A 24,921-nucleotide genomic window follows, 5' to 3' on the forward strand; every position below is an offset into this window, starting at 1 on the left:
TTCAAAGGAAATTTACCCCCCCCCAAAAAAAGTATTTTCACAAAGTCTTCAGCAACAAACATTCAAATTTATTATTCTAATTAAACAGATCATCTTTATATAACACATTACATACTCATATTTAGTAAGTGCACTCTGTTACATGAGCAGTTATCTATCAGATGTACATCAGTTACCACTAGAGGGCAACGATACAACATTTGACAGCCACATTTACAAATTGTCAAGGTCGTTGAAGATAAGTTATATGACCATCTGAAGACGGACAATGTCATAATAGTTGTTTTTTGTTTTCATCTTGCGGAGCCTGAGTGGAGGTCCAGGTGAGGTGTTGGTGTTGATGGAGGAGTACAACAGAACTAAATGATGAAAGCCTTTAAGCAGCGCAGGTCATCGCCGCATCTCCTTGTCCAAAAGGTCTTTGGCCTCATTGATCTTTGCGGCGAGATACGGTGACCCGCCTTCACGCACAAACACACAAACACACAAACACACAACTTTTAGTGTGATCTGCAAATCGAGACCAAGCTACTTACTGCATTCAATCTCTTTTTAAAAAATGTGTCCCAAATCTATATCATGTATGAATTGTAGTGAATTTGGGACGGTAGATGTTTTAGATTAAGGCCTAAATGTGCCAAACATGGGTGAATTATTAAAGAAACAACATGACTATAATGTGTATAAAGATATAAAGCTCTGACGGTCTATTCTGTAAAGTTACAAATTGTCATCAGATTAACCAGATATTTCCGTTTCAGTACAGATAGGGAAAATCGTGACCATCTATGTGCACATGACATTTTAATATTGTGAATCAAGACTGCTCCTGTAGCTGACATTTATTGTGTTGTACCTACTAGATGTTTAGATTCAGAAATTTTTAGAGCCCAACCTATACGGATCTTTGGAGGCTGATACCGATATTAGGAAGTAAAGAAATTGTAAAATGTCTTCTTAAGACAAAGAACTATAATTTGATAATTTACTAAACTAAATATATAAAAATATATAAAACTTTTACAGAAACTACATTTCTGTAAAAGGATCGATAAATCAGTCTGACACATAAAATATCTATTTCATTTATCGACCAGTACTGATTGGAGTATTGCAGACTATTTTGAGCTTTGTCATTTTAAGAGTCAGCGGCAGAAAACAACACCTGGCCTTGGTTAAAGGTGATGAAAACAATTAGGTGTATACATTTTGTACCTTTATCAGGATGGTTCAGGACCATGATGTTCCGATGGGCCTCACGTACCTTGGCCTTGGTGCTGATCGGGCTGGACACAAAATAAAACATCCATGTGAGAGGACTTACACTTATTAAGATAAAACGTAAAGAAAATAAATGTTTATTTTACCTTATGCCGAGAATGAGGCTGGCCTCTCGTTTGCACATCTTCTGCTCGAAACCTCCTTTGTAATACGATGAGAAAGCCTAAGGTGACAGAACAGCATTGAGGACATTGATTATATGAGTCTTTCGCAGACATATCAGTATCTGCGTTTATGTTTGCCGATATGAAAATCCCCCAAAATTCTGTATATTTGGTTGTATCTTTTTCTTTTTATTGATACTAACTTATCATACGGTTAATGGTTAAACTGTAAAATTTCAAGCCTCACTTAAATTTAGAAATAAAGGGTTAGACATCGAGGAATCACTGCCAATGTTCTTTAAATATATATATATAGGATGATACAGTATAGAATTTTACTAAATCACATCTGTCGGGCTCTACCAGACAGGTTTAACAGGAGGTTGATGAATCACTCACTGAGGTGGGCATCTTCTTGACAGTGTCAGAGAAGATTTGGCCCAGAGGCTTCCACAGCTGGAATGCATAGCGCCCTGTGGATCAAACACAAAGCACATGAAACAGCGTATTCCAATCTTACAGAAGCATATTGCATTCACTTAAAAAAAGATACATTTTTCCTCGTGAAAGCAGAAAATGCTGGGAGCAGGACTTTTTCCTCAAGTGAAGGCAGTACACTGCAAACTAACAAAATAATAAAATAATAATAATTATATTTACCTGCAAATCCTGCAGCAGCCACACCAAGACCAACTGCTATCAGAGTTCCTCCCTGTCACAGAAACACATAATAACACAGCTGCTTAAAGGACTGTGCAGAAGCTTTAGTTTGTCCGACAGTGCAGCACAGTGGTTCCCACCGGAACCACTGACAGTGAAGGGCCGGTACGTCAGCGGTCACAGAGGCTAGCTGCCGGTATGAAACAGGACCGACTCCACAAAGGTCCTGAGAGTAAAGACAGACACTCACCAGTCGCCTGTCTATCTCTGCGTCGCCCCTGTCCTTCGTCTGCGGTGCGTGTTCAGCGTAACGCATCGCGCCTCCTCCATCAACGCTCATCCCGCCGCTGTGCGCCATGTTGTTTCCTCTGTTGCAACACCGGAACCGGAGGTTTGGTTAAACCTTTCAAAATAAATACAGACTGAACCGTAGTCAGTGTTTTAGGAAGGACTGAACACATGGAGACGCTCCACAGGGAGCACAAGGAGTTTCATCAAATTGTGATAACACCAAAAGATATTGAGTTCCTAACTCATTTTGAGTTAGCAAGTCGCCATTTTGAGACACAGAGTAAGTAAGTCATCATATTGAGTTAGTCAGATATTATTTAGATATATAGAGTAAGTAAGTCATCATATTGAGTTAGTAAGATATGATTTTGAGACAGAGGTAGTGTTAAGACTAAAATCTATGTTTTTCTTTGTGTGTGTGTCTGTGAAGATGGCAATGAAACTAAACTCTAAACAAATGCAGTAGGTTAGACAGGGGTGGGGGCAGGGGCAGTTTGGGCTGAATATGTGGGAGAATGTGTGGCCTTCACATAGTGACTGATAGTAGCCGTTGCTGGCTGGTTTTAATCTTGAAGTTGGTTGGTGTGTGCGTGCGTCACATCGCAGTTCAGTCTTGCACCTGTCTGATAATGCCTGTTTGAGAAGTCTGTACATCTGTGGCATACAATACACTGTACTTTAACTTGTTCTCATACCTAACTTACTATATTACAGCCTAAACTCCATTAGCTTTATTCAAACATCACACATACATGAATGCACTGTTTTCTTAAAAAACTGTGGCATACCCTTAGAAAGAATTCAAGCAGCTGCCACTAGGGTCTGAAGGACAGATAGGAAAGGCGCATGCCATACTGAAGACTCACAAGCCGTCAGCCGATTCAAGGCTTGTTTTAAAACACCAAACCAAACTGTCAGAAATGTCAAGATTTGCCCAGCAACGGTCAGAGGAGGGGCGAAACTGGGAGCGGCTCCTCATCATTGGCGGATTCCAGTGCCAAGAGGCTGGGACCAGCCTGTGCACTAGCCACGGTGACTCCCCCTCGTTATTGACCAATGAAGTTCTACCTACTATTATAAATATTGCACCCGCCGTCCGTTCGGGGCGACTCTAGACTACCCCGTGCTATTAGATGGCCGGCCTGTACGTTGAGTGCCCATAGCTATGTTGTAGCTTTTCATTGCTTCTAAATAAATACTTTTTGAACCAAACCAAGACCGACTCTTCTCATACCTAAGGATAAAAGAACACGACAGTAGTAAGTCATCATATTTAGTTACTAAGATATTATTTAGATTTATAGAGGTAAGTCGTCATTATTCTAATTAGTGCAACTTAAACCAGCCTAGTTCTGTTCCTTTAATCCTTACCTGTTGTTCCAGTCTCTGTATTAGCCCAGGCTATAGGCAGCAAAAGGTGACACTTGAGTTCAAGCTGGGAGACTCCAGGCCTTACTCATTAAAGGTTCAGGGTGTAAGATTTAGGTGAAAGGGATCTATTGGCAGATATTGAATATAAAATAATTCTAGTGACCTATGTGTAATCGTCTAAATTGTATGAATTGTAGTTAACCTGTAGTTAACCGTAGAATGGGCCATTTTGTATTTAAATACTTTAGATTTACATCTGTAGCAGATCCTCTCTACGGAGGCCAACATCTTTTTTACAGTAGCCCAGACTGGACAAACTCAACACCTTTTGAGTTTTTAATACAGCTGAAGGCTACCACAGGTTCTCTTTTATGTTTGGAAGGGGAGGGGTGAGGGGTTCAGCTGCAACATGCAACTTCCCAAACCCAAACAGCCCTCTTGAATTTATGAGGACCAGCCAAAATGCCCTCAAAATGTCCTCACAATGATGGTATTGTACCAAAATTGACCCTCACAACTATAGATAGACATGCACAAACACTCACACACACCCATAAATATAAACATACCCATCTACACATTCATTCTATAACTTAAGGTATGTGTATCCATGTGTTGGGATACGAACGCATGAATGCATGCAGTTGCATAAATGTATATTTATAGGTGTTTACATATGTAAAAGTATATATTTTTATATATATTTATCTTTGATATCTTTTCTTTTTATCTCTCTTTTGCTGCTCCTCTCCATTTTCTTTTCTTTCTTTTTATTATTTAATCAACATATAGAATTGTTGCTATGTATAGAATATATAATAATAGTCGATGGTAGCGAAGGGGTGTATAACCAAACTGGGCTGGCTGGAGGGGGGGTTGGGCAGCGGCTCTCTGCCTGTTCCCCCTGGTGGAGAGGCGTGGCCAGGGTTGGGATTGGCAAAGGAGGAATACACAAATAATAGACAAATACATAAAGAACAAAATATATTATTATTATTATTCAATAATATATTTTTAAGCAGAACACAAGCTTCATTTGTCTCAGAATGTCCCCCCTCAATGGGGAGGGGGGGACTCGCTGACCCACACCGCTTATCCTCTACTTGGGCTCATCGCTGTGGTGCTGGTGGAGCAGGTGGGGGGGAGCCGTTTGCCTGGTCAGGTACCATGCCTCATTTGCTGAAGAGAAGCATATTAATTATTAGGATGGTTTTTATTATACTATATATTATACCTATTATATATTATACTATATTATAGGGTATATGCATGTATTTACTAATATATTTTATTTTATTTTTATCATTATTATTTATTTATTGTTGTTGTTGTTGCACACACACACACACACACACACACACACACACACACACACACACACACACACACACACCCTATTTCATCTCTACTCAAGAAACCCTTATTTTACTAGATTATCATACATCACTTTAACTGCATTATGTTATGTCTGTGTGTACATAGTTCTGTGTTTCTTGTCTATTTTGTATGTCACTTTCTGTTATCACCATTATTATTAAGAAAAATACGTAAACTTACCCGTCTCTTGTAGAAAAGGATGTAAGCATTTTCTTGAAAATGGCTACACACGGATGTCCCTGCTACATTTGTGACATAATTGTCATCATACATGGCCCAGGAGTCAGTGACATCATCTTCAACTGCTTCTCGCTGGACTCCCGCACTAACATAGTGTCCTGAAAGGAGACAAATCATTGTTACAAAAGGTGCTTTGATGTGTGGAGGTTAGGAAAGGTAACTGATGTATCAGGTAAAGGCTGTAACAATTTTGAGACCAGGACCGAAACAGCAAAACAAACATTCACATTCTCGTATTGAGAGAGGAGAATTGTTACACCTCTAATAATAAACAGTTTTGCTTTTGTATACAATATACAATAATGTCTAAAGCGAAAAAAACAATATTTTATCAGAAAAATTGTTGGAAAACCCACAATGGTGAAGTAAAAATGAGAAATAATTATCGTAACACTCAACTGTTCAGTTCCAGGAAAATGACAGATGTAAAAAAAACTCAGCAACTTCATTAAAATATCCTAATTTACAACAATAAAGAACTGAAAAAATATATGTTTCTACCACTGATCGACCGTCATGTATTTATAATATACCGAGTACCTGATAGAGGACTACAGAATGTGACAGTGTGACACTCACTGTGTGATAACTAACCTGAGTTTGCATTGCATCCAAGGTGGCTGATGAAACTCACCAGACTGTACCAGCCGTTAGCCTGAGAAGGAATCAATTTAACAACTGGAAGTTACAGTCACTCACATAAAAATCCAGAACTCACTTACCAAATGTTGACTTTGTACTTGAAGTGAGGTGAGTTCTTTCTTACCTGGGTGGATGAGACCAACAGCTCCCTACTAATATTGACCTTGTTGTGAAGTTTCTTCAGGGTCATGGACAAGGTGTAGCAAAAACGCTTCACATGCAGGATCAAAACTCTGCAGCCAAGAAATAGAAGAAAGTTTATTTAATAATTTGTATTAATGAATTACTCTTAATTTGATAATCAAAATCTGTGATCGCTAAATTAATGTTTAATAGCTAGATTTCACAGCAAACCTTGTTCTTCACTAAAAGTAAAATCAGTTGTACACTACCTTACAATGAAACTAAAAGCAATCATCACTTGATTTTTATTGTGATGGACAAAAAAATAAGCGAGTCTGAAAATTGATTTTTACATTGTGAGGAAATGTTTTGTGAAAAATATCAAGTAAACTTGATGTTTGATTAAGGAAAAGTATCTGTTGTGGTCTAACTGTGGTGGATGTGATTTCCAGTTACCTGGGCAAGGTTTTAAAGCTGTACTGTTGGATGGAACTTGTGCCACCACAGGCACACCTGTAGTCAGTATCTGTCTCCTGAAAAACAATGCAGAGATGATATGTTATCAGTGATATACTGTGTGTGTGTGTGAGAGAGAGAGAGCGAGAGAGAGCGAGAGAGAGCGAGAGAGATCTATTATGTATGGGTGTGAATTAAAACTGAAAAGATGAGCAATGTCCATTCTCATTCACAGCGACCAAAGATTCAATTGATAAAATGCACGAATGAAGAGTACTATGAGTAACTTTGTTTGTGTGTGAGTTCATGGGGTGACGGCACTAGACAGGGACAGCCGTGACTCACTAGCAGGTAATTCTCGAGCATGTCCTGAACTGATTCTTGAGGCACCAGGTTTAGAGACAGGTTGTTGAACATTTCCTCTGTCCTAGAACTGTGTCCACATCTGCAATATAAAGGAACAACGTGCATAAAATTACAGACGCAAAGGTCGTGACCAGATGAATTTCCAGTCACATAAACAAGAATAAAATACATGTGTTTTTTCTCCGTATGGATTTACCTCCTGCAGGTCCTGGTGTTCTGCATCTTGAACGACAGGTGTACCTGGACGGGGCATTTGTAGACTTTTTCCGTCTTGTTGGACAATTCTGTCATCACAGGGTTCAACCTTTCAATGTGTTCCAGAAAGGACGTCAGAAATTCATGGGCATCCTGCAAACGGAGAAATGCAGAGGGTTCAATGCACAGAGGATAAAATCAGGACGAAGAAGACACAAGACAAACCATCAAACTAGCCAACACACCTTCTGCCCCATGTCCGAAAATTCTGGAAACCTCTCAGCCACTTCCATTTTGAAGGTAAAGAGGGCGTCGAGTTTGTTTTGTTCATTAGGGGAGCGATGGCACCTCACAATGCTCATGAATGCCCTGTAGAGGGTGAAAAAAACAGGAGACCTCTGCTGTCACCTCTGACATTTTAGACTTGTGTGTTTGTGTTAGCATCAGTGTGATTGTGTGTTGTTGCAGTACATGAGAACTGTAGCCTCGGGGACCATCTTCCACGCATCTTCCTGACAGCTGATGTCTCTGATGAACTCCATCAGTGTGAGCAGACTCTGGAGGCTGGAGTTCATGTAGCAGATTTGAGCGGGGTTTGGAAACCTGTCAAGGATGAAGGTGTTTGGCAAAATGACTTGAATTTACGAAAATCCCATAACAAGTGAAAACAGCTAGTGCTAGGTATTTCTATAATTGAAGCTCGAGTATGTAATCAAACAGCCGGTGATCAATGATCAGCTGATTTTATTTCTTGTATGTGTGTTTATGCAGATTAACTCACCCAAGACAGTCCTGACCACTGGTTCTCTCAGAGGAGGGAGACCCACCCAAGCAGTCACTACTGGTTAGAAGGCGACACAGACACGAATGCCAGTCAACATGACAGACATGAGTGTAGCATTTATTCTCAAGTGACCCCTTTTGAGGAATTTTTGACTATATATTAATGTATATTGTATATTACACATCATATCTGTACAGGAGAATAGTGCCTGTCTAAATTCAACAGATACTCCCTTCTCTCTCTAAGCGGTACCCAAGGTTAGGTTAAAGATAAAGGGCCAACCAACAATGCATTGTAGCGTCTATGTTGAGGGACTTTCATATCTAACTCAGATGTGCCCGACAGAGAGGCACCAACTTCAACTCTCACCAACTTTAACTCTTTTGCGTATTTCACCAGTGGCAAGACGTAAGGACACAATGGGATTTAGTTCTGCATACTTTAGGCTTAACTATCCAATAGGATGCGAACACCTACAGTACATGTAACATAGAGAGTGACAGCAATTCTAGCCATGCATGGATGTGCTGTTAGAATGGGTGATGCAAGTAGAGGAAGATATATGGGGAAGCTGTGGAAGACATCTTCAGACTTGGGGGTGACAATTGCTCCTGTTACTCTGTTAGCATTTGTATATTGTTGCACCTTCTGGTCTCCTTGATGCATCAAGTCTACATTAAAACCTTCTGCATAAGAAACCTAGTAAAATTCAGGATCTGTCTGATGAAATAATGACTAAATTAAACAAGATTACAAATCTGATCAGACTTTCAATGCCAGTATGTGATTCTACTATGGCCACAGTTCAGTTGGAAATATTGAGTTTTTGTAAACAGAACTGCTCCTGTTAGTGTCTTTGGTTTTAAATATGAACTTGTAAACTGTGAAATTTATTTGCCTTGTGCTGACAGTGATGTGTAATGAGTCTCTTACTCGTTGTTAGGTTTCTGAGAGGTACTCGGCTCTGCCCTCTTTAGGTAATTTCCCAATTCATTCTGTTGGAGGAAAAAGAAAGTCTCATGGTTCAGTATTAGAGTTACACACTTGTTTTATGATGTACATGTCCAGACCGCTGAATGTGTGGTTTATGTGAAGCTGTAGAACTCTGTGTGAGACTTACCTTAATAGTGCTGAAAAGTCTGGACTCCCATTCCTCCATTCCTTTCTCATTTTTATGTCCAGCTAAAATTTTTGCAGTTGCTGGAATATTCATGGAGTCATCTCTCCTGACAGACACAAACACACCTGGTGATTATTTTTATTCTTCTGTGAACAGAATATTATTTAAAAATTGTATTTAAAAATTATTTTTGATAAAAGAATTGTATGTTTTTTAGTGTTTTTTTATTGATTTAAAAATTAAAAGAAAAGTCTCACTCAGTGGAAATGTACATGTGTTGTCTTTGTTATGCTAACCTTTATAGATGATTTTAATTAGCTAAACCTGTAAATGTTAATGTAAGACACAGCGTGCACAGAAATATCTGACATCCTTTTTTTGGGTAGTGGTGGCAGGCAGAGGCTTTCTCTTACCTCTGCTTTGAGATGGAGCTTCTTCCTCTATCTGCTTTTGAAAATGTTTTTGTCTCCTGTAGAGTAAAAACAAATTTCATGCATTTTAATTGTCCAAGATTAAAAAAGGATATATATCTTATTAACTTCTCAAATCTATTCAAGGTGAAACCTTACCACCGGTTTCCTAAAGAGTCCTTCTTGTGAAGGTATCTTCCTGATTGGCTGTTCAGTGGCAGTCTTGGCGGTTGAGGGACTGTCTTTTCTGATGTGGACTTTCTGTCTCTTCTCATCTGGTTTTTCATTTTTTCCAGCTGCTGTTGTTGCAGTTGCTGTAATATTTGTGGAGTCACCTCTGCTGACAGACACAAACACACCTACTGATTAGTCTTATTCTACTGTGAACAAAGTTCTGGCTGTGGATATAATCTCTTTTTAAAAGGACAAATCAATTCAAACCAGACCCAGTTGTCAGTGTTTGGAGTAAAAGCAGTCGCAATGGGGTTGTCAATCAATCAATGTTATTTTATACGTTTTGTGACGCTCTGGCCCAATCCCATTTCTCCCCTTAGCCCTTCCCCTTACTTTTTTTGCGCGTTCACTTGTAGGGGTAGGGTGTCCCAATACCTGTTGGGACGGAGGTGTAGGGCCGAGGGGTAGGGCTTTATAGCCATAGAAACGGAGATTTTTCTGACCCTCACTTCAAACCTAGGGGTACCCAGAATGCCTTGCAATCACCGGCAAGCTGGGAGGGAGACCCACAAATGGAGTATTTTCTCCATTATTAAGGATTTAAAAATTACGATAATGATTGTAATATCTTAGTTTAATATCATTTCAACATGGATATTTTTTCCACAACAACCTTTAAAAAAAAGATTGCGAGCGTGCTAGCGTTAGGATGCTAACGATCTTTTTTTTTTGCATGATAATCCTGTATTTTCACATAATTTCATGTCGAATCCCCCCTCTTGGAAGACACACGATGCACTTGATTGAACCTGAGTATAGCAGCGATGTAATTGAACTTAACTGCTCCTCTGATAACAAAGCATCCTGGCAAGGTTTTATCGGAACACTGCTAGCAGCCTGTGTGCTTTTGATTCATACGTGAAATAATGTAGAGCAGCCAAGCTTTTCAATTTCAAATGTCATTGATTCGCCTGCATTAGCATAAATGCTCTTTGGATATTATAGGTTTGTCACTTTAATAACTGCAAACAATAGCATTGGTTTATTAAAGATCCCAACAATGTTATTACAATGACATCCCCGGCAAGACTTTTGTCTTGTCTGTTTTCATCGATGATTACTGATGACGTGTCAGGTTTTCGTGAAGACTACTGATGATGTAACGGCTTCTTGAAGGGCTGTCCCAATTCGTAGGGGAAGATTTCAGCCACTACCCCTTGTGACTCTGTTTCAAGGGGTAAGATAACCCTCGAAAAACAAGGGGTTGGGGTAGGGGTAGGGCCAAGGGGGGAAATGGGATTAAGCCTTTGAGCGCAAAGCCTGACTATGTCGAATTGGAAACAGAAAACCCCACCAGCCCATACAACCTTACTTAAAGATGTGATAAAACACTTACTTCATCAAATCACAAAAAACTAATTTAATTAAAATTGAAATGTAAATTTGCTTAAAAACTAGAAACAAAATATTTTGAACAAAAAGATATATATATTTTTTGTATTAATCTTAAAAAATCTCACTCAGTGGAAATGTACATGTGTTTACTTTGTTACGCTAACCTTTTATAAACTATTTTACTGAGGTAAACCTGTAAATGTTAATGTAAGACACAGCGTGCACAGAAATAACTGACATTCTTTTTTTTTGGGTAGTGGTGGCAGGCAGAGGCTTTCACTTACCTCTGCTTGGAGACGGAGCTTTTTTCTCTGTTATCTGTTTCTGAAACAGTTTTTGTCTCCTGTAGAGTAAAAACAAATTTCATACATTTTAATTGTCCAAGATTATAAAAGAATACATATCTTATTAACTTCTAAATTATATTTAATGTGAAACCTTACCACTGGTGTCCTAAAGAGTCCTTCTTGTGAAGGTATCTTCCTGATTGGCTGTTCAGTGGCAGTCTTGGCGGCTGAGGGACTGTCTTTTCTGATGTGGTCTTTCTGTCTCTTCTCATCTGGTTTTTCATTTTTTTCAGCTGCTCTTGTTGCAGTTGCTGTAATATTTGTGGAGTCACCTCTGCTGACAGACACAAACACACCTGCTGATTATTCTTATTCTACTGTGAACAAAGTTCTGGCTGTGGATAAAATCTCTTTTAAAAGGACAAATCAATTCAAACCCAGACCCAATTCTTAGTGTTGGAGTAAAAGCAGTCGCAATGGGGTTGTCAATCAATCGATGTTATTTTATAAGTTTTATGACACTTCGAGCGCAAAGCCTGACTATGTCGAATTGGAAACAGAACCCCCCCCCCCCCCCCCCCCCCCCCGCCAGCCCATACAACCTTACTGAAAGATGTGATGAAGCACTTACTTTATCAAATCACAAAAATCGAATATAATTCAAATTTAAATGTAAATTTGCTTAAACACTAGAAACAAAATATTTTGAACAAAAAGATAAATGATTTTCTTTTTTTATTCATCTTAAAAAATCTCACTCAGTGGAAATGTACATGTGTTAACTTTGTTACGCTAACCTTTTATAAACTATTTTTCTGAGGTAAACCCGTAAATGTTAATGTAAGACACAGCGTGCACAGAAATATCTGACATTCTTTGTTTGGGTAGTGGTGGCAGGCAGAGGCTTTCACTTACCTCTGCTTTGAGACGGAGCTTTTTCCTCTTTTATCTGTTTTTGAAACAGTTTTTGTCTCCTGTAGAGTAAAAACAAATTCCATACATTTTAATTGTCCAAGATTATAAAAGAATACATATCTTATTAACTTCTAAATTATATTTAATGTGAAACCTTACCACTGGTGTCCTAAAGAGTCCTTCTTGTGAAGGTATCTTCCTGATTGGCTGTTCAGTGGCAGTCTTGGCGGCTGAGGGACTGTCTTTTCTGATGTGGTCTTTCTGTCTCTTCTCATCTGGTTTTTCATTTTTTTCAGCTGCTCTTGTTGCAGTTGCTGTAATATTTGTGGAGTCACCTCTGCTGACAGACACAAACACACCTGCTGATTATTCTTATTCTACTGTGAACAAAGTTCTGGCTGTGGATAAAATCTCTTTTTAAAAGGACAAATCAATTCAAACCAGACCCAGTTGTCAGTGTTTGGAGTAAAAGCAGTCGCAATGGGGTTGTCAATCAATCAATGTTATTTTATACGTTTTGTGACGCTCTGGCCCAATCCCATTTCTCCCCTTTGCCCAAGCCCTTAGCCCTTCCCCTTACTTTTTTTGCGCGTTCACTTGTAGGGGTAGGGTGTCCCAATACCTGTTGGGACGGAGGTGTAGGGCCGAGGGGTAGGGCTTTATAGCCATAGAAACGGAGATTTTTCTGACCCTCACTTCAAACCTAGGGGTACCCAGAATGCCTTGCAATCACTGGCAAGCTGGGAGGGAGACCCACAAATGGAGTATTTTCTCCATTATTAAGGATTTAAAAATTACGATAATGATTGTAATATCTTAGTTTAATATCATTTCAACATGGATATTTTTTCCACAACAACCTTTAAAAAAAAGATTGCGAGCGTGCTAGCGTTAGGATGCTAACGATCTTTTTTTTTGCATGATAATCCTGTATTTTCACATAATTTCATGTCGAATCCCCCCTCTTGGAAGACACACGATGCACTTGATTGAACCTGAGTATAGCAGCGATGTAATTGAACTTAACTGCTCCTCTGATAACAAAGCATCCTGGCAAGGTTTTATCGGAACACTGCTAGCAGCCTGTGTGCTTTTGATTCATACGTGAAATAATGTAGAGCAGCCAAGCTTTTCAATTTCAAATGTCATTGATTCGCCTGCATTAGCATAGATGCTCTTTGGATATTATAGGTTTGTCACTTTAATAACTGCAAACAATAGCATTGGTTTATTAAAGATCCCAACAATGTTATTACAATGACATCCCCGGCAAGACTTTTGTCTTGTCTGTTTTCATCGATGATTACTGATGACGTGTCAGGTTTTCGTGAAGACTACTGATGATGTAACGGCTTCTTGAAGGGCTGTCCCAATTCGTAGGGGAAGATTTCAGCCACTACCCCTTGTGACTCTGTTTCAAGGGGTAAGATAACCCTTGAAAAACAAGGGGTTGGGGTAGGGGTAGGGCCAAGGGGGGAAATGGGATTAAGCCTTTGAGCGCAAAGCCTGACTATGTCGAATTGGAAACAGAAAACCCCACCAGCCCATACAACCTTACTTAAAGATGTGATAAAACACTTACTTCATCAAATCACAAAAAACTAATTTAATTAAAATTGAAATGTAAATTTGCTTAAAAACTAGAAACAAAATATTTTGAACAAAAAGATATATATATTTTTTGTATTAATCTTAAAAAATCTCACTCAGTGAGTTTACTTACTTTGTTACGCTAACCTTTTATAAACTATTTTACTGAGGTAAACCTGTAAATGTTAATGTAAGACACAGCGTGCACAGAAATAACTGACATTCTTTTTTTTTTGGGTAGTGGTGGCAGGCAGAGGCTTTCACTTACCTCTGCTTGGAGACGGAGCTTTTTTCTCTGTTATCTGTTTCTGAAACAGTTTTTGTCTCCTGTAGAGTAAAAACAAATTTCATACATTTTAATTGTCCAAGATTATAAAAGAATACATATCTTATTAACTTCTAAATTATATTTAATGTGAAACCTTACCACTGGTGTCCTAAAGAGTCCTTCTTGTGAAGGTATCTTCCTGATTGGCTGTACAGTGGCAGTCTTGGCGGCTGAGGGACTGTCTTTTCTGATGTGGTCTTTCTGTCTCTTCTCATCTGGTTTTTCATTTTTTCAGCTGCTCTTGTTGCAGTTGCTGTAATATTTGTGGAGTCACCTCTGCTGACAGACACAAACACACCTGCTGATTATTCTTATTCTACTGTGAACAAAGTTCTGGCTGTGGATAAAATCTCTTTTTAAAAGGACAAATCAACTCAAACCAGACCCAATTCTTAGTGTTGGAGTAAAAGCAGTCGCAATGGGGTTGTCAATCAATCGATGTTATTTTATAAGTTTTATGACACTTCGAGCGCAAAGCCTGACTATGTCGAATTGGAAACAGAACCCCCCCCCCCCCCCCAGCCCATACAACCTTACTGAAAGATGTGATGAAGCACTTACTTCATCAAATCACAAAAATCGAATATAACTCAAATTGAAATGTAAATTTGCTTAAAAACTACAAACAAAATATTTTGAACAAAAAGATAAATGATTTTCTTTTTTTATTCATCTTAAAAAATCTCACTCAGTGGAAATGTACATGTGTTAACTTTGTTACGCTAACCTTTTATAAAGTATTTTTCTGAGGTAAACCCGTAATGTCAATGTAAGACACAGCGTGCACAGAAATATCTGACATTCTTTTTTTGGGTCATGGTGACAGGCAGAGGCTTTCACTTACCTCTGCTTTGAGACGGAGCTTTTTCCTCTTTTATCTGTTTCTGAAACAGTTTTTGTCTCCTGTAGAGTAAAAACAAATTCCATACATTTTAATTGTCCAAGATTATAAAAGAATACATATCTTATTAACTTCTAAATTATATTTAATGTGAAACCTTACCACCGGTTTCCTAAAGAGTCCTTCTTGTGAAGGTATCTTCCTGATTGGCTGTTCAGTGGCAGTCTTGGCGGCTGAGGGACTGTCTTTTCTGATGTGGACTTTCTGTCTCTTCTCATCTGGTTTTTCATTTTTTTCAGCTGCTCTTGTTGCAGTTGCTGTAATATTTGTGGAGTCACCTCTGCTGACAGACACAAACACACCTGCTGATTATTCTTATTCTACTGTGAACAAAGTTCTGGCTGTGGATAAAATCTCTTTTTAAAAGGACAAATCAACTCAAACCAGACCCAATTCTTAGTGTTGGAGTTAAAGCAGTCGCAATGGGGTTGTCAATCAATCAATGTTATTTTATAAGTTTTATGACACTTCGAGCGCAAAGCCTGATTATATCGAATTGGAAACAGAACCCCCCCACCCCATACAACCTTACTGAAAGATATGATGAAGCACTTACTTCATCAAATCACAAAAATCGAATATAATTCAAATTGAAATGTAAATTTGCTTAAAAACTAGAAACTAAATATTTTGAACAAAAAGATAAATGATTTTCTTTTTTTATTCATCTTAAAAAATCTCACTCAGTGGAAATGTACATGTGTTAACTTTGCTGTGCTAACCTTTTATAAAGTATTTTTCTGAGGTAAACCCGTAAATGTTAATGTAAGACACAGCGTGCACAGAAATATCTGACATTCTTTGTTTGGGTAGTGGTGGCAGGAAGAGGCTTTCACTTACCTCTGCTTTGAGACGGAGCTTTTTCCTCTTTTATCTGTTTTTGAAACAGTTTTTGTCTCCTGTAGAGTAAAAACAAATTCCATACATTTTAATTGTCCATGATTCTAAAAGAATATATATCTTATTAACTTCTAAAATCTATTCAATGTGAAACCTTACCACTGGTGTCCTAAAGAGTCCTTCTTGTGAAGGTATCTTCCTGATTGGCTGTTCAGTGGCAGTCTTGGCGGCTGAGGGACTGTCTTTTCTGATGTGGTCTTTCTGTCTCTTCTCATCTGGTTTTTCATTTTTTTCAGCTGCTCTTGTTGCAGTTGCTGGAATATTTGTGGAGTCACCTCTGCTGACAGACACAAACACACCTGCTGATTATTCTTATTCTACTGTGAACAAAGTTCTGGCTGTGGATAAAATCTCTTTTTAAAAGGACAAATCAACTCAAACCAGACCCAATTCTTAGTGTTGGAGTAAAAGCAGTCGCAATGGGGTTGTCAATCAATCAATGTTATTTTATAAGTTTTATGACACTTCGAGCGCAAAGCCTGACTATGTCGAATTGGAAACAGAACCCCCCCCCCCCAGCCCATACAACCTTACTGAAAGATGTGATGAAGCACTTACTTCATCAAATCACAAAAATCGAATATAATTCAAATTTAAATGTAAATTTGCTTAAAAACTAGAAACAAAATATTTTGAACAAAAAGATAAATGATTTTCTTTTTTTATTCATCTTAAAAAATCTCACTCAGTGGAAATGTACATGTGTTAACTTTGTTACGCTAACCTTTTATAAACTATTTTACTGAGGTAAACCTGTAAATGTTAATGTAAGACACAGCGTGCACAGAAATATCTGACATTCTTTGTTTGGGTAGTGGTGGCAGGCAGAGGCTTTCACTTACCTCTGCTTTGAGACGGAGCTTTTTCCTCTTTTATCTGTTTTTGAAACAGTTTTTGTCTCCTGTAGAGTAAAAACAAATTCCATACATTTTAATTGTCCAAGATTATAAAAGAATACATATCTTATTAATTTCTAAATTATATCTAATGTGAAACCTTACCACCGGTTTCCTAAAGAGTCGTTCTAGTAAAGGTTTCTTCCTGATTGGCTGTTCAGTGGCAGTCTTGGCGGCTGAGGGACTGTCTTTTCTGATGTGGTCTTTCTGTCTCTTCTCATCTGGTTTTTCATTTTTTTCAGCTGCTCTTGTTGCAGTTGCTGTAATATTTGTGGAGTCACCTCTGCTGACAGACACAAACACACCTGCTGATTATTCTTATTCTACTGTGAACAAAGTTCTGGCTGTGGATAAAATCTCTTTTTAAAAGGACAAATCAACTCAAACCAGACCCAATTCTTAGTGTTGGAGTAAAAGCAGTCGCAATGGGGTTGTCAATCAATCAATGTTATTTTATAAGTTTTATGACACTTTGAGCGCAAAGCCTGACTATGTCGAATTGGAAACAGAACCCCCCCCCCCCCCCCCCCCCACCCCATACAACCTTACTGAAAGATGTGATGAAGCACTTACTTCATCAAATCACAAAAATCGAATATAATTCAAATTGAAATGTAAATTTGCTTAAAAACTAGAAACAAAATATTTTGAACAAAAAGATAAATGATTTTCTCTTTTTTATTCATCTTAAAAAATCTTACTCAGTGGAAATGTACATGTGTTAACTTTGTTACGCTAACCTTTTATAAACTATTTTACTGAGGTAAACCTGTAAATGTTAATGTAAGACACAGCGTGCACAGAAATATCTGACATTCTTTGTTTGGGTAGTGGTGGCAGGCAGAGGCTTTCACTTACCTCTGCTTTGAGACGGAGCTTTTTCCTCTTTTATCTGTTTTTGAAACAGTTTTTGTCTCCTGTAGAGTAAAAACAAATTCCATACATTTTAATTGTCCAAGATTATAAAATAATACATATCTTATTCATTTCTAAATTATATTTAATGTGAAACCTTACCACCGGTTTCCTAAAGAGTCGTTCTATTAAAGATTTCTTCCTGATTGGCTGTTCAGTGGCAGTCTTGGCGGCTGAGGGACTGTCTTTTCTGATGTGGTCTTTCTGTCTCTTCTCATCTGGTTTTTCATTTTTTCCAGCTGCTCTTGTTGCAGTTGCTGGATTATTTTTGGAGTCACCTCTGCTGACAGACACAAACACACCTACTGATTAGTCTTATTCTACTGTGAACAAAGTTCTGGCTGTGGATAAAATCTCTTTTTAAAAGGACAAATCAACTCAAACCAGACCCAATTCTTAGTGTTGGAGTAAAAGCAGTCGCAATGGGGTCTCAAAGCTTGAGCGTCCGCAACCTCCAACCTTTTTACGATGTTTTAGCTGCTGAACCATTAGCAATACAACCATAGCACAGATATAAAGAGCGCTACATAAATATTTTTTCATTGACGACCTGCTCTCTCCCCATTCTGACCCTGTTAGACATCTCATCACATTTATTATTTTTCCACATTTGGAGAGTACCCTGAGTATATGTTCATTCCATGTGAACCAAATCCAAATTTGCTCTCAACCACCATCAACAAACTCCGAGCATTCCATTGTAGTAAGAGAACCATTCCAAATCTTTGACAATTCTAGCACCTTATTGGCTTGGTAATATACTCTCTGGGCCTGATCTACTAAGATCCCAAACAAAGAGTGCTAAATTGCGTGTGCAGACAACAGATTGCACGTTTGGTTGGTGGGCGTTTTGCGGGTGATCTAAAAATAACGAGGAAGCCTCTGATCAATCTCGAGTTACCTGCAACCACCGAGTACCTTTTAAAGTTCCCCCTTTCAGGTTTGATTTAACTTCCTCCATTGTATCTTCGACTAGCACCCCGCGAATCACTCCCTTACTTCTTCTTTCAAAGCGGCTTACACTCACCACTTTAAATCGTTTTTATTTTATTTCTCTCATCCTTCCTGCCGCTCCCTCTGCTCTTTATTCCTACAAACAATCAACAAATTCCCATCTCTGAGATCCTTAGCCTTGCCTATGTCTCTTACCTGCATGGTTTTTCAACACAGAAATCAATTTCACTGGACTCACTGAATAAAATCCTCTCTCCTCGCCAAATCTCAATATGATCTTAAACTCCAAGTCTTCATCAGCTCTCTCCTCTAGTCCTCCCTCGTCACCTCTACTATCTCTCACTCTTCTGTGCATACCTCCATATTGTTATCACTCTTCTTCAAAATAGACCGAAATCTGGTGGTCCGTATCTTTATTCTGTTTCTGCATATGTTTTATAGACTCAATTTCCTTCTTTTGAGAAGGCTTTCTTCTGATAATTCCTGTCCTCTCATATGTGTAAATGAAACGATCAAAGTATGTGAGATATGTTTCACTATGCCCAACTATAACATATGCATTATATTGTTCAGGTTTTAAAATGTTTCTAATAATTCAGTGTAATGTTTTCATAAGAATTTTTTTATACCCTCTTAGTTTCTCCTTTCTTCTACTGAAAAGCTTTTTGAAGATTGAAAGTAATTTCATAGTTGAAAGTTGATAGAGTGTGCTGAAGTTCTTCTTCTTCTATGAAGTTTGATGGTGTGCTGAAGTGGAAATGTGTCTTTCTTCTCCTTTGTGGCAACCAATATTAAGATGCATTACCACCACCTACTATATTTCTTTATTATTATTCTTTGCTCGGTCCACTAGTGGTCGACCATCAAACACAGATCAAAGTAGAAAGTTTAAAGCCATAATCATGGGCAACATACACTATATAGTTTAAAGGCTTCTAGTAGATTCAATAGGTGGCGGTAATGCACTTTGATGTTAGTTGCCACCTGCCAATAAACCAAAGACAGAAGAAGAAGACCGCCCAATATCACCCTGAACTTGAGAGAATACATCATTAATCATAATGGAAAACAATATAGGACTAATGACACTGCCCTGAGGAGTACCATTTTCCACCATATACCTTCCTGATAAAGCTGTCCCAACTTTTACTTGAATAAACCTATCAAATAAAGTATCCAAGTGTCCATAAGCCTTAAACACTTAGCATTCCATTGTAGTAAGAGATCCATTACTATTCAACCAATGAGCCAGTTTTATTTTTAAATTTTTCAAAGCCAAGATCAAACATAAGACACATTCTATACTAGAAATACTGCATTATGGATGTATGCCTTAGAGCAGTGGTCGCCAACCCGTCGATCGCGATCTACCGGTCGGTCTCGACAGTGTTCACCGTCGATCTTAGTAACTCTCTGGACTCACTGGCTGCGGTTGCGCCGCAGATCAGCTGTGTGTCGGTTGTCTGTTGTTCACACGCGCTGTGTGTCCGCTACTGGCGGCGGAGCTGCAGGTTTATCTACTGCATTTCCTTCAATACAAGTCAGATTATGTACTAAACTAAATACCAGGACACTACGGTATGAAGACGCGCATCTTCCGGTCTGTCGATAACAATCAAACCCCCTTAGAACAAAAGAATGTATTCAGAAAGTGAAACGCTGGAGTGCTTTTACTTTGAAACGGTTTCGGGAAGGGTTGTAAACACGCTTGTGTCATAAACAGATAAGCATTGTGATTCACTGCAGAATAAACAGAGAAAATGATCTTTCACCTGAGTTTTAATGTTTATCTGATTAATTTATGTCACAAACATAAATGGTGGCAACACTTTATGTATGGGTTTCAAATAAAAGCTCTCCAGCGTTTCTGTTGACAGAATCCATTCTTTAAAAATTGGGTTTTATTGTGAAATATTTGCAGGAGCAGAAGATGCACGGCTTATTCTGTATAGTACGTATTTATTTGAGTACACATGACTACTTTTACACGAGTAATTAGTCATATTTATGACCATTATCAAGCCAAAGCCTTTGTAAAAACTAGTGGTGCACCGATGTATCGGCCGTATATCGGTAGCGGCCGATATTCGCCTCGTTTACTGCTATCGGCGTATCGGTAATAAACTTGACTTTCACCGATAACATTGGCCGATATTCATTGGTATGTTTTCTGCAGCCTGCCAATCTGGCATCCAGATTATGGTACACTGACGCCGGGTTTACACCGGGCGCTGAAGCGCCGCGCCGCGCAGCGCAGCGCCAAGGAAAGCCAGGCGCCTCCCAGTGTGTCAAACACGCCTTCTGTAGGCTTGGAATGAGGCTCTGAAAAGCTTGCATTTTGCATCAGCTTGGTTTCTAATTGTAAGTCAACTGACACAACAAGTTTGCTATACAAAGTTTATCCACTGGGTGGCACTACTGTACGAAAGGGACTATATTGAGGTATAGGGTCTTTGCACCGTGGCTGGCGGAGCAATAAATCAAGAATTAAAGGTAAGGGTAATGTGTAGACGATTGTACCGTTGTTGCCTGCGTGAAAATGATCGACAACATGCAACAATGTAGATTATAATGGAAAGCCACTAGACCCACAGTTTCCATTTGTGTAATAGCTACACACCATGTGTTCGATCTTCCTCCAGCATAGTTAGCTATTTCTGTTTGTTACAGGAGACAAAGGTTAACAGTACAGATGACACACGGAAGATACTGGGCTTCCCTAGTCTTAGACCACTGTATGCTGTCACCATTTGGTTATATAATGGCCATTAAGCTTTAGACTCATACCCATAGACTGTATACAAAAGATGAACGGCCTCCTCCATTTTAGTGGATGAGGCACGGACCAAAACAATCAAAATAAAAATCAAATATATTTGTTTCAGAGTCGATTTCTGTCATTTTAGGTTGTTCTTATCACACTCATGTATCTTCAAGTGCTCATTTTTCAGTAAGTTAGGTTTAAGTTTTTTGATGCTATAAAAATGGGGTTTAAACATTGTTCATGATTGAAGGGGATGTGATACCATCCCCTTGATCCCCACTTTCCAGACTCTGGAACCAAATGTACAAGATGGTGGTGATTGAATCCGGGATATTTTGACTTAATTTCTGGATTGTGGAAGGAAGCGGAGATGTGTTGGCCATCTCTATTTACAATTTATGCTTTGACTACAGCAACTGAGAGTAAGTTCAAATCCACTTGTGATGTAGCCAAATAGAACAAGTAGTATTTAATGTAACATATTTACTTTAATACATTTGTGTTTCTGACAGAACTGAAATCAGTGTGGGAAGTATGTCTTGACATACAGCACTATTCATTTTTATAAAGAAATACATCTGAATTGTTTTTGGGTTGTAATGGTTTTTTAGGATGGTTAAGTTGGTTTGCCAATTTGGTTCAGCCTGAAATATCTAAACAGCTGTTCATTGGATTGTCCTGAAATGTTGAACAGACATCCATGGTCCCCACAGGATGAATCCAACTGACTTCGATTATCCCTATGTGACTCCTCTCGTGCCACCATTAGGTTCAATTTTGTTGTTTGGTATTACATTTTTGTTAGATGAGTAAAATTTCTTCAGGTCCAATTCTGTGGCAGGTTAAGATGAGTTTTATACCCTGTGCAATAGAGTTCAACAATCAGAGTTAATGTTATACCATTGCACCAAGGCACGTCTGAAAAACAATAGGTTGTTATTTCTCAATTAATGTAAAATAGTCTTGTCTCAACAACATGCTTGCAACATGACGAGGGCGGTTCGACCCCATCCAAGTCTTCAACACGGATCTTGATGTCATGTAGAAAAAGGCAAGGCAAGTAGAAACAATTTAAAATGTAAATAAATAGTAACTCAATCTGGGTGCATACGTAAAAAAGAGATCTAGATAAAGAAATAAAAGTTTTTTTTTATTTTTAATTACTTCAATTCAATCCTTCCTGTGGCGTTGCTTGATTGCTTTGTTTTGTTGTTGTTTCCAAGGTCAGTTGTGTAACTGACATTCATTGTGCTTTTTTAAAAGTCCTGTGCTGAGGATTTCTTAACTCATCCTGGCCTATCTTGAATCATCAGATACTGTTTCATATTTATGCCCCTAGATGGGGCTAGTGATCAGTGCAACACGTAGAGCCTTAAAATGTGTTTGTTTCTGCTTGTTTGTACATTAAATGTTTTATTTATATGTACTTATATACATGTATTGATCAGTAGTTATATTTGTTTGTGATTCATATGCATCAGTATTTGTGTTTCATTTTGCACTTGCATCTGTGTGTGTGTGTGTGTGTGTGTGTGTGTGTGTGTGTGTGTGTGCGTGTGCGTGTGTGTGCGTGTACAGGTGTACAGGTGTACTTTGTGGCTCCTGTGGACCCTCGACTTGATTAGGGGTCCACCAGGAGTCTCGGAGCAGGAGCACAGAGGAGCTGATGGAGTCTTGAGCCTGGAGCTGGTTTCTATTGTCCCCAGTAATTGGATTTGGTCTGGGAGGAGAGATGACTGCCAGTGAGAGGTTGGGCTCATTAGGTGTGAATGAGACTTGTGGTGCCACGGCCTACTGCTCACACACGTGTCCACACTGATGCAAATAAATCTGAAATTGCTGTATTTATGTCAAACATTGTTCTGCCCACATGTGATTTCAGACCATTATTTTCAAAGCTCATCTCCTCATTTAAACATTAGAATGAAAAGGAAAACATCTAAATCTCTTCTTCACCCTCCATAACAAGATAGCATAATACAGCAAAACTAATTGGCTATGTACACGGACCGCCTTTTGTTATTCTGTTCAAACTAAAGTCCAAGTATAGTTTTAAAGTGAGTTTTAATATCTTTAAGATTGACGTGAGGATGCACTTAACTGAAATTCGAATACTTGATCATATAACCTGCCAATTTTATTGTATTTTCACTCAATTGCTTCTGCATCTTTGCAAATGAAATCAATGGAAATGTAGTAGGATAGTTTATTTATTGCATTTGTCCCTACTTTTAGAGTGACTTTATTTTTCATAGTTACAACTTTGTCATTACATAGAGGTCACTAACAGGCATTGGCCCTCAAAGACGGTCTGAAACACTGGGTGGCGTTATGAGCCATGTTTTACACAGATTTGTAGATTTTGAATAAATAAATAATAAATGATTAAATTCTTATTCAACCTCCCATGTCATATAAAGGTTTGTAATGCAACAAGTTGCATTTGAGAGGCCTGTGTGTATGTGTCATGTCCAAGTTAATCTCAGCCAGCGAAGAACATTAACTGAACACACACACACACACACACACACACACACACACACACACACACACACACACACACACACACACACACACACACACACACACACACACACACACACACACAAACACACACAGCGTTTCCATGGGGACCAAGCAGCCACTCTGTTCTTCAATAGGGGGAGAGTGAGTCGAGGTAGACTGCTATTGTGTTGTGTGTGTTTGGGGGGTCGGGGTGGCAGTTCGAGAGGGGTTAGGGGAGCAGTATTAAACAACGCACTAGACAGATGAAAGTGCTTCACATCCTTAAATCTCATCATAATTTAATTCATCACTAAGATGGTATGACCAAAATAAGACAGGAAATAGGCAAGACTGACAGGACAGAGGGAGACGACAGCGCACGAGTCGATGGAGCTGTGAGATTCCTGCTAGATGGAAAATAATGGAAAAGGATTTCTAAAGCTCAGATGCCGCAGATACAGTGACATAGCCATAATCATCAATACCTGGAGAGTCAAAAACGTCAAAATGTAATACACTTTTCCCTCAACCAACAAAAAAACATGTTTCTGTGCTCAATAAAAGCAGAAAATAATTTCTTCCATCAAAAAAGAAAGAAAAAAAGGAGAGAAACATCAGAAGATCAGTGGAATCTTCTGGTTTATATCTGAGACATGTAGGACTATTATCCCACAACAATACTGCAGAGAGTGACACAGTGGAGCCCATTAGTGCGACCTGGCCCTCCTAACCTTCACTGTGGAAAACCTTTCAAACACGTTCAGACAAAGAGCAATCAAAGGATCATGAGGAGGAAGAGGGGGGTCCGACTGGGGTTTTCACAAATGGACATTTGCAAGTTGATAATGATATTTCTTGGATTGAAGTTACTGATAAATAATTAGGGCTGATAATTTTACTAATTTAAGTTCCTCTCTCTCTGACAAAACATCCAGAAAATTTGTATCAGTATTAGTAATTTCAGTATCACCCTGCTC

The 24,921-nt window shown here is 38.7% G+C and overlaps 2 protein-coding genes across 2 annotated transcripts; both read right to left on the minus strand.

Annotated features, from left to right (window-relative positions):
- Positions 1-50: 50 nt before the first annotated feature.
- Positions 51-2,449, minus strand: dnajc15 (DnaJ (Hsp40) homolog, subfamily C, member 15). The gene is made up of 6 exons (XM_034575241.1): positions 2,296-2,449; positions 2,046-2,097; positions 1,785-1,858; positions 1,368-1,444; positions 1,216-1,286; positions 51-461 (listed from the first exon to the last, which is right to left on the minus strand). The coding sequence occupies exons 1-6, from the start codon at positions 2,401-2,403 to the stop codon at positions 391-393; spliced, it is 453 nt and encodes a 150-aa protein (XP_034431132.1). The 5' UTR covers positions 2,404-2,449; the 3' UTR covers positions 51-390.
- A 2,315-nt stretch (positions 2,450-4,764) lies between these two features.
- LOC117755433 (ubiquitin carboxyl-terminal hydrolase 37-like) lies at positions 4,765-8,258 on the minus strand. The gene is made up of 11 exons (XM_034575231.1): positions 7,888-8,258; positions 7,578-7,709; positions 7,352-7,475; positions 7,108-7,259; positions 6,891-6,990; positions 6,612-6,622; positions 6,546-6,575; positions 6,091-6,199; positions 5,919-5,979; positions 5,305-5,422; positions 4,765-4,874 (listed from the first exon to the last, which is right to left on the minus strand). Exons 2-11 carry the CDS (start codon positions 7,679-7,681, stop codon positions 4,817-4,819), a joined length of 867 nt encoding a protein of 288 aa, XP_034431122.1. The 5' UTR covers positions 7,682-7,709; positions 7,888-8,258; the 3' UTR covers positions 4,765-4,816.
- Between the last annotated feature and the right edge of the window lie 16,663 nt (positions 8,259-24,921).

The sequence above is a fragment of the Hippoglossus hippoglossus genome, chromosome 21 (genome assembly GCF_009819705.1).
Source record: "Hippoglossus hippoglossus isolate fHipHip1 chromosome 21, fHipHip1.pri, whole genome shotgun sequence".
Classification (NCBI taxonomy): Eukaryota; Metazoa; Chordata; class Actinopteri; order Pleuronectiformes; family Pleuronectidae; genus Hippoglossus; species Hippoglossus hippoglossus.

Coding starts and splice junctions, on each gene's coding strand:
- dnajc15 (XM_034575241.1), bottom strand. CDS start 2,403: ATGGCGCACAGCGGCGGGATGAGCGTTGATGGAGGAGGCGCGATGCGT. Junction 2,098..2,295: donor CAGAGATAGACAGGCGACTG/GTGAGTGTCTGT, acceptor TTTCTGTGACAG/GGAGGAACTCTGATAGCAGT. Junction 1,859..2,045: donor GGCTGCTGCAGGATTTGCAG/GTAAATATAATT, acceptor TTTGATCCACAG/GGCGCTATGCATTCCAGCTG.
- LOC117755433 (XM_034575231.1), bottom strand. CDS start 7,681: ATGAACTCCAGCCTCCAGAGTCTGCTCACACTGATGGAGTTCATCAGA. Junction 7,260..7,351: donor TTTCGGACATGGGGCAGAAG/GTGTGTTGGCTA, acceptor CTCCGTTTGCAG/GATGCCCATGAATTTCTGAC. Junction 5,980..6,090: donor TGTTGGTCTCATCCACCCAG/GTAAGAAAGAAC, acceptor ATTCCTTCTCAG/GCTAACGGCTGGTACAGTCT.